This window comes from Glycine soja, chromosome 9 (assembly GCF_004193775.1).
Source record: "Glycine soja cultivar W05 chromosome 9, ASM419377v2, whole genome shotgun sequence".
NCBI lineage: Eukaryota > Viridiplantae > Streptophyta > Magnoliopsida > Fabales > Fabaceae > Glycine > Glycine soja.
In genome coordinates, this window is record NC_041010.1 from 23,649,658 (window position 1) to 23,659,054 (window position 9,397).

A 9,397-nucleotide genomic window follows, 5' to 3' on the forward strand; every position below is an offset into this window, starting at 1 on the left:
GCCAATTCTACAGAATCTAAATTTCTGCAACTTCCGTTAAGTGGCTCCACATGTCGCTAAGCGGTAGTGTTTTTTTACAAAGGCTAGCTAAGCGGACCATGTCTCGCTAAGCGGCCAATGTCCTTTTCAGTTTTATTTTCCAGTTTTTGATTTTTAATAAATTGAGTCCTGATCAAATGTTTGATTCCTTTGTCTGCAGATGTCTTTCAGAAAAAGAAAGAGCATTTGTGCAAGGCCCACGGCTCAATATGACACAAGAAGGTTCCAGTCCTTCGAGGTCTAGACCAAATATACAGATAATGTGCTAGGAAGACATATACTAGCTGAGAGGAAGGTAGAAATATACCATACAGAGTTGGATGAGTTCAAGGCTGAATTGGAGAGGCGTAACTTCCATAAGTGCCTCACCAATTTAGCTGACAGCAACATCGACCTAGCCTTGGTGAAGGATTTTTATGCCAACCTCTACAGTCCCGAGGGGCCTTCACCAATACAAGTCAGAATCCGAGGCCACTTGATAAGAATTGATGCAGACAGCCTCAACACCTTCCTGGAGACACCTGTGGTACTGGCTGAGGGAGAATCCTTACCCGCTTACTCCAGATACTGCAGGATGCCCACTGATATTAGGGAGATTAAGGCTGCTTTGTGTATACCCGACCGAGGGTTTGTTTTAAATGCTGAAGGCCATCCTGGGAAGATCCTTAGGAAAGAACTAACAACTCCCCCAAATCTGATCCTAGAGACATGGAGGCTAGTCTGTGCATTCCGGGCAAGGGCTTTATTCTAAACATGGAGGGCCAACCATGGAAACTCCTCAGAAAAGATCTTACCACCCTAGCTCAGACATGGAGCGTCTTCTCGTACTCAAACCTAGCTCCTACCTCCCGCACTTCAGATTTGAACACAAATAGAGCTAGGTTGGTCTATGGCTTAATCACAAGGATGGACATGAACATTGGCGGTTTGATCTCTGGACAAATGACCATGATGGCTCAGTCTAACTCTTCTCGCTTAGGCTTCCCAGCTTTAATCACAACCTTGTGTAGATCGAGGGGAGTTGGATCTGATGCTCTTACCTCCTATGAAAACCTAAGGCCGGTCATTGACTTAGCTTATATCATAAGGAACTGTTGGAATACGAATGACCAAACAGTTAATTTTCCAGAGGCAAGGAAGACCAAGCTCAGAGCAACTAATGTTCCCTCTTCCTTTGCACCAATAGATGGCATCCCTGCATCTTCTACTTCAGCCCCACTTCCAGCTTTAGCAGACTTATCTGCCCAGAGCTCTCAGACTTCAGATGCCAAATTGAAAAGCTTGTTTGAAGGACAGATTCTCATCATGCAAAGCTTGCAGGAACTACCTCAGCAAAGGCCAATTATGAGTGTAGAGCAGTTCATTGGGAAGGTGGCCTGGCCTGGAGCCCGACCTTCTTTTGTGGGGGATAATGAAATTTTTACAGCCCAGGCACCTCAACAACATGAGCTAGAACTAGAAAATGATCACTCATTTGAAGCCATCATCCCTGGAGCTGTTGACTTTTCAAAAATAAAATTAGAGACGAGATCCAATGAGGTTACTCATCCTGGACCAGTGCTAGTACCAGCTGATGTACCATTTCCAGGGATGGATCCATCTTCACCTCAGCATGCAACATACTCTTCTACTCCTATCTTAGAGATACCTGAGGGCCAGACCACACCAGTCCTGGCCCTGGACACTTCTCCTCCAGCTACTCCAGCATTGCATCTGACAGATAAGGAGGATGTTCAGTCATAGGAATTTTGATTCCTGATGATACTTTTTGCTTTTTGATTTATTATTATTATTATTATTATTATTATTATTATTATTATTATTATTATTATTATTATTATTATTATTATTATTATTATTATTTTGGTTTTCGTACAGTATTTCCTTTAGGTCTACATACACTGCTAGTTTTATTTATGGGTAGTTAGTTTGCTTATTATGAAGTATTTTGAACAGTTTAACTTGGTTTTTGATGACATGGCAGTGAAACACTTTTATCTTTTTGTGAAAAATGGTTGTATGCTTTTATTTTGAATTGAGTGCATGATTGTGATGGAGTTTGTGTTTCTTTTCATGAGTTTGAGCAAGTATGTATGTTAGACAAAGAAAGAACAAGAATGTGAACTTGCATTTAGAATTGTTAGTCAGAGACAGATTGATTGTGAAAGAAAAGCTTGAACCAAAACCGGTGAGAGTGTGACCTTAAACTGTGAGTGTACGACTAACTATGAGTAATAATCTCTGCATGAATCTCTAAATTTTAGAATGAAATGTATAAACTAGAACATGATGAAGGCCATGATTGTACATACACAAGCCTTTTGACCAAAAAGCTTACCTTAAATGATAATTATATCCTTTGCACCCTTTTTGAACTGAATGATATTGTCAAAAATTTGAACCCTGAACTTAAATAAGTATCTCCTGATACCTTGTTTAGATTCTAGGAGAGCATATGGTTCAAGGCAAATTTACCCCAAATTTGGGGGAGTGGAACTAATTGGGATGCAAAAGAAAAGAGAAAGCATCAACACACACAACAAATAAGTTGTATGTTAAAAAAAAGAGAAAAGAAGAAGAAAAGAAAAGAATAAAGTGTGCTGATGTAACAAGGTCAAAAGCAAATAAAAGTAAAAAGCTAGTGAGCAAGCTAAGTGTATTAAAAAGACCATTGGGATAAGTCTGCGATTTGTGATTTATGAGAATCTAAACCTTTGAATCCTATAAAAACCAATGAATTTTTGTAGCCAAGCCTCACTACAAGCCTGAGAAAGCCCTTCTGATTCTGTTTATACATTTATGACTTTATGGCATGAGATGAAATTCAAAGATTGGACCTCTTGCTAGTTGTTATTAATGAATAGCTTAAACACTTGTGCTTGAGAGAAACAGTAGCCGTGAGACTGTGGTTTAAACTACTTTTCTTGATATCTGTCTTATGCCTAACTCCATTTAACTGTTCAGGTTACATTTTATTCTTCTCTTTGGATAACTGCATACTTTGTGAAAGACAAGTGATGAGAGCATTTTACTCCATTCTCTTATTATGCAATCAGTAACTTTTGTAGCATACACCTTTGTACATAGTCATTGCATGTCATTGTCACTTGAGGACAAGTGAGTTGTTCTCTTTTTGCTTGAGGACAAGCAAAACTGTAAATTTGGGGTAGTTGTTAGTTAGTGAAAACGACTAACTTTTGTGTATAAAACTTGTATACATTATATCAAACTCTCCCAATTTATGGTTATTTTGTAGTTTTATAAGTATTTTTTGTTAAGTATAGGTAATAAATACTTAGTATTTTCATTTTGTGTGTTTAATAATCATTTTCTCTCAATTTCAGGTTAATTAGGCAAGCTTTGGAAAATGCTATTTTTCACCTTCTCGCTAAGCCGGTTTGAGAGCTTGAGATGAGTTTGTGAGTGATTGTGAGATCCTAGAGTTGAAGGAGACATCCTCACCACTTGTATTTTTGCAATCTTTCATCTTGTTCTTCTCTTTGTTGTTAAGAAGGCTTCCTGGTATAGAAAGCTAAATCCTCTATTGGATCTTCCCTGTAGGTACCTGATGTAAATATATTTATATCTATTTAATGATGTTTTGTGTGTTCTCTATGCTATCTTTTTTTCATTCCAGTATGCCTTTACCTTGATCATGTAGATGCATGCTTTGTTAGGGTCATTCAACAGTGGAAACTGGTCTGACTCTAAAGTCCTTGCAGGGCTGAGTTGTCGTGCTTTCACGAGGAATCGGGGTGCAATAATTTAGTTGAGTATGTGTGTCTTAATGCGGTCCTGGTTGAGTTTAGTCTTACAAGAGGAATTTGCAGACGATGCTTGATCAGGATTAGGCTAAACTATCATGAGGAATCAGGGTTTAGTATCTCAGGAGACACCATAAGAACACATGAGCATTGTTAGATAAAGAATATCTCTACTTGTTTTTACACATCATTTCTCTAGCTGATTTTCTTTCTTTTTGCATAGATAGTTTATACACCTGTTCATATTCACACTTACCTTTACACACCAGACACCTATTTGCTGAAATAACTTACCAAATAACACAAGTTCCCCGAGTGTTCGATACTCGATTCTTACTGTTTTATACTACTTGTGTGATCCGGTACACTTGCCGGAACCAGCGAACACGTACGGATTGGCAATCCGTATGGCCCATACAGATTGTCATACGGATTGCTGATCCTTATGAACCATACGATTGACGTATGAGCATACGGATTGCCAATCTGTATGCACGTCAATTTTTTTCTTGCACTCCGACGATGGAAATCGACCAAAATTCATCGTATGCTACTCACAAAGGCATGTACACCACCGGAGACCAAATACGCTTTCAAACTGCTCTTAACGGAAGCAATTTACACTAAGTCACAGAAATTTTGTGAAAAAAAATGGCACTGCAGAAATGAAAAATTGGACCTGCTATTTACAACCGAAAATACCATAAGGGAATTTTTGGCATTTTTGGATATTGCTGGGTGCCCCAGCAAAAATGCTGGATGCCCTAAGCAAGTCCCTAAATCTGATTGAGCTTAATTTTTCCAAATAGTCTTATACGTTGACACGTGCTAAAAGTTGGCATTTGTCTTCCTTCCATTTGTATAATGTTATTGATTATTGATTTCTCTATTTTTCTTTTAAAAAATATCCAGACAAAACTATTGACAATTTAAATATATTAATTTGATTTGACAATTAAAATTTTAATTTTGTTATCAAAATTGTTTATAATTAATTATAGGTGTTCTAATTGGTGTACTTAGGATCAAAGTTATAAAACCCAGTCCAGTTAGTGACTCGGTTGAGAAAGTAGGTCATTGGTCCAACTGTGATCCAGTGATTGATCTGATTTGACCCAGTATATATTAAAATATTCAAAATTATATATGTATCTATTATATATAAGTTTGTAACTAACATTATTTGATTAAGAAAAGTTGATTCATACTCCAAAATCCAAAATAACAATTGAAATATTAAAATTGATGACACAAGTCCACATATAATAATTCAATAACACAATTACACAAGTCGCGGTTGTTTTTTTGGAGCGTTTTGAAGCATTTTTTGTTTATTTTTTTAAGCGAAGCAGATTTTAAAAACTAGTCTGGATCACTGGGTTTACCCCAAATTGGTCGGGTCTGGGCGAGTCATCTTGGGCCAGATGCATGGCTGGTTCAATAATCAAACCGACCCGGTTATGCCACCGGATCTCGGTTGGACTGGTCCGGGTCGGGTTGGGTTTTAAAACTATGCTTAGGGCATTAGTTAAAGAATTAAAAGAAAAAAATATTTATTGTGAAGATCATAGGACTTAAAATAAATCATGGACAACACAGTTTTGAACTTTCTAATAAAAAAAGTTATTTTAATTCTTTAACCAATGTTCTAAATATACTAATTAAAGATAAATAGTCAAATTTGTTCTAAAAAGTGAGACGTTGACAAATTGGTCCTTGAAAGATGAAAAATTCAAATTTAGTCCATGAATGTAAAATGTATGATAAATTAATCTTGCAAACAATTTAATGATAAGTTGGTTGTTAAATTTTGTAACTTAATATCAAATTGGTCATAAAAAATACAATTTATTGTCAAATTGATACTTGAATATTATATCTTAATGATAAAATGATCTCACAAATTTGACGAAGAACTAATTTGTTGTATTTTTTACATATTCAATAATTAAATTTATATTTTTCATCTGGATAATTTTTAGAGACAAATTTTGCTATTTATTTAAGATTTAATTAAATAACGTTATACAAAAAAATATACTAATAAACATGACTCTGACTACGCTTTAAATGTGGAGAACAACATTCGAGGGTCCTTCATTAAGTTTTGTACTTGTAGCGTTTCATACTTGATCATCTCAAGCAGCTAGCATTGTTTCTTAGTTGCAATTGTTGAGTTAGAAATATCCCATTTTGTTTTTGACCCTTAGATCTCATCTCAACATCCATTCCATAACATGACTTCCGCATGCAATAAGAATCCCAAGCCCATTGCGGTTCGTTTCTTTAAAAACATCTTCAGAGCAAGTCTTGCACATGGATTACTTGTAAGCATTACACTTCTTGTTTCAGAGAACTTGATCATGTTCTGTTGTTCATCTCTTTAGCAGCATCAAATGAGTCTACTTCACTATTTATAGCAGATTATTACTAATATTAATGTAGGATATTACATGTGTTTTTACTTCTGAGTCCTTTGAAGTTTGATGATTTTGTTTTTAGTTCTTAAAAAAAATTGTATCTTTTGGGTTCTATATTTATAGAAATGTATTATATGTGATATTGTTCTTCACAAAAACTTGTCTCTTCTTATCTCTGCATGCATGAACCTGGATATACACAATTTTTTTTTATCTGTTAAACACAATACCAGCGGTTTACATCACTCAGTTCAACCAATTGAGCTAAACCCCTGGTTGGAAATACACAACATTTTTGCACTTGTTTCACAAAATTTTATCAAAATACTTATTAAATATGTTTTTTCCTAATACTTATTAAAAATACTTCTCCATTTCATATGTTTGAATTGATAAGATAGCTACTTAGGGGTTTATGTTGCGCTGTTATGCTTGTGAATGCTAACAACAGTCTTTGCAGAAGCTCCCAACAATTTTCACTAAAAAATACGGAGATGGAATGTCAAACCCTGTGTCTCTAAAGTCCCCAGATAGTACTAGATGGAAAATATATTGGACCAAGCATGATGGTGAGATTTGGTTTCAAAAGGGTTGGAAGGAGTATGCCACATACTATGGTCTAGATCATGGTCACCTGCTGTTCTTTGAATATGAGGGAACTTCTCATTTTAATGTGCACATATTCGACACCAGTGCCGTTGAAATAGACTATCCTTCCAATGGTACTCATCATGGAAAGGACAGCAGCCATGTCGAGATTAGCGACGATCCTGTTGAAATTTTGGATGAGAAATTTTCATGCCAAAAGACTAGAGAGAAATCCACAGTGTCTTCTCCTCAACCTACCAAGAAAATGAAGGCTGGACTAACTACAAATGTTAAAAAAAGGCCCAATGTGGTGAACTTGCATCGGCATGTCCAAATTAGAAGCATTAAATCTCAAAAGGCAAAATTTGTCAAGCATGAATTAGATGGTATGTATATGTCATGATAAGATTATTCTGTGGATCCAATTAGCTTTCGGAGGCCAATTTTTTATAAATTAATCATGTCATGTTCAATTTTTCAGAAGATGAAAGTAGAGGCATTTTTCACACTGAACGGCCAAAAGGGGAGCAATTAACTTCTACAGCTTTAAACAGAGCCACAGCTTTCAGATCTGAAAATCCCTCTTTCAAGCTTGTCATGAATCCATCCTTTATTTATGGAGACTACCTGGTGAGCCTTTGATTAAATATATGCATTGTCATGATTCATGAGTCAGCTACTCAGCTTCTTTTATAAGGAAGCTGCAGAAGAAATATAATTCTTTGTTCTTATATTTTTTTTTTATTGTGAAAAAATATTCCAGGAAATACCACCTGAATTTGCAGAAATATATTTGAAGAAGACACATGCAGTTGTCATCCTTGAGGTCTTGGAAGGGAGAACATGGCCTGTTATTTGTTCTGCTCCTACAATTACTGGGGGATGGCACAAATTTGCATCTGAAAATCATTTGAATGTGGGGGACGTTTGTGTTTTTGAACTGATCCAGAAGATCCAGGGCCTTGCCTTCAAGGTTTCCATCTTTCGAGGTGCAGAAGAACCAAGTTGCCCCATTTCACAAGGTATCTATTGTTCCATTTTTATCTACACAATGAGGATTTAGAATCAGTTCAAGGTGATGCAGTTAATTAGACCTAACTTTTCACGTGGGATTCCTTTTTGAGAATAAAGTGAAGAGTATAGCTGTTAATTGAAAAATCAAAACTTGAAATTTAAACAATTTCATAATATATTTTATATATGTATGCAGTTAATAACAATCTTAACCGATAATTTATCAATCATTGGCTATATATCTACACTTTAGATGACTCAAACTATGGTGTGCAAAATTACCTTGAGTCACGCACTGCGAGCGGGATTAGTCTTTGACCTAAGACAGAAAGTAACTTCTTGAGAAAGAAAATCCTTGATGTTGAATGCAAGTCTATTTCTAGATTAGTATCGGTAACAGGTACATGTTAGACCTCTATGTATTCAACAAGTGCAATTTGTAGCTTATTTTTTAGGTAGCTTTTATTACTCTATGAAAACAGAAATAACAACAAGATGAAATGTTTGATTTTGATCTTTCATGAACAAGTGTTATATTAATCTTTCGTTGATTGTTTGATTTTATTATGAAAGTGATGAACATATATACATATATGATACTTGATGCAGCAAGTGCCGATGGATTCTGTGAGGAAGTATTTTGTAAAGATGAACTGGAATGTGGTGATGTTACAGTTTAGAAAGAAATTGTGGCCTGTAAAGTTTCTATTATTTTAATACAATTCTCAAGGCACACTCTCTGCTGGCTGGCCATTATTTGCAAGAGAAAATAAACTGGAACCAGGAGATGTTTGTGTCTTTGAGCTTGTTAATAGAGAAGATGCAACACTTGAGGTTCATGTTTTCAGAGGTGATGGTAATACAATGCATTAGGGGCCGTTGGTTTCTAATTCTATTAAGTTTTTTTAATATAGTAGATCTACTTTCATTGGAATCATATTGATGTAGTTGATGCTTTAATATCTCAACCAAGATATGTATATCAAAGGATTTTTAGCTATATCAATTTATTTGCGCATACATATGGCATGCATATCTTTATACCTGTTCAAGTATTGTAATTTGAAGATATCAGAGACACCATTATTTATATCATTCTAGGAAGGAATTTAGTTCACTTGGTTGAATACATGAATGTTGTAACTTCAATATTTTTAATTTTTATGGATAAAAAGAAATATCATTTTAAGAAGAGATGAACCCACTTAATGTTATGTGGGGGCAATTGTTCACACTAAATTTATTTATTTTAATTATATATGTGTAGCAAAAAAATTGATCCCTGTAAAAAAATATAGGTATTGTTTTTATAAGATAATTTTTTAAAGAATATATAAAATTATAAGAAATAAAAAAGAAAATAAATTGATACTAATTTTATTATTTTATCCTTTTTAATCTTTAGATTTAATTGTCATTTTGGTCCTTTAATTTATTTTTTAGGTTTAATTTTTTCTCTTTAATTTTAAAAGGTTCAATTAGGTTTTTATTTTCAAAAAATAAGTTTAATTAGTTCTTTTTTCTATCATCAACGAATATTTTCAAAAATAAGACTAAAAAATAAAGACCTAA

At 34.7% G+C, this 9,397-nt stretch overlaps 1 protein-coding gene across 1 annotated transcript; it reads left to right on the top strand.

The window, feature by feature from the left end:
- Window positions 1–5,931: 5,931 nt before the first annotated feature.
- Window positions 5,932–8,855, top strand: LOC114425601 (B3 domain-containing transcription factor VRN1-like). Its single transcript, XM_028392539.1, has 5 exons — window positions 5,932–6,130; window positions 6,684–7,197; window positions 7,293–7,441; window positions 7,575–7,833; window positions 8,435–8,855. Exons 1-5 carry the CDS (start codon window positions 6,041–6,043, stop codon window positions 8,503–8,505), a joined length of 1,083 nt encoding a protein of 360 aa, XP_028248340.1. The 5' UTR covers window positions 5,932–6,040; the 3' UTR covers window positions 8,506–8,855.
- The last annotated feature ends 542 nt before the right edge of the window (window positions 8,856–9,397 follow it).

Bases quoted from the DNA above. Each gene is read 5' to 3' on its own strand.
- LOC114425601 (XM_028392539.1), top strand. From the start codon at position 6,041: ATGACTTCCGCATGCAATAAGAATCCCAAGCCCATTGCGGTTCGTTTC. The intron at 7,442-7,574 runs GTGAGCCTTTGA...AAAATATTCCAG, and splicing joins TTATTTATGGAGACTACCTG to GAAATACCACCTGAATTTGC. The intron at 7,834-8,434 runs GTATCTATTGTT...TACTTGATGCAG, and splicing joins AAGTTGCCCCATTTCACAAG to CAAGTGCCGATGGATTCTGT.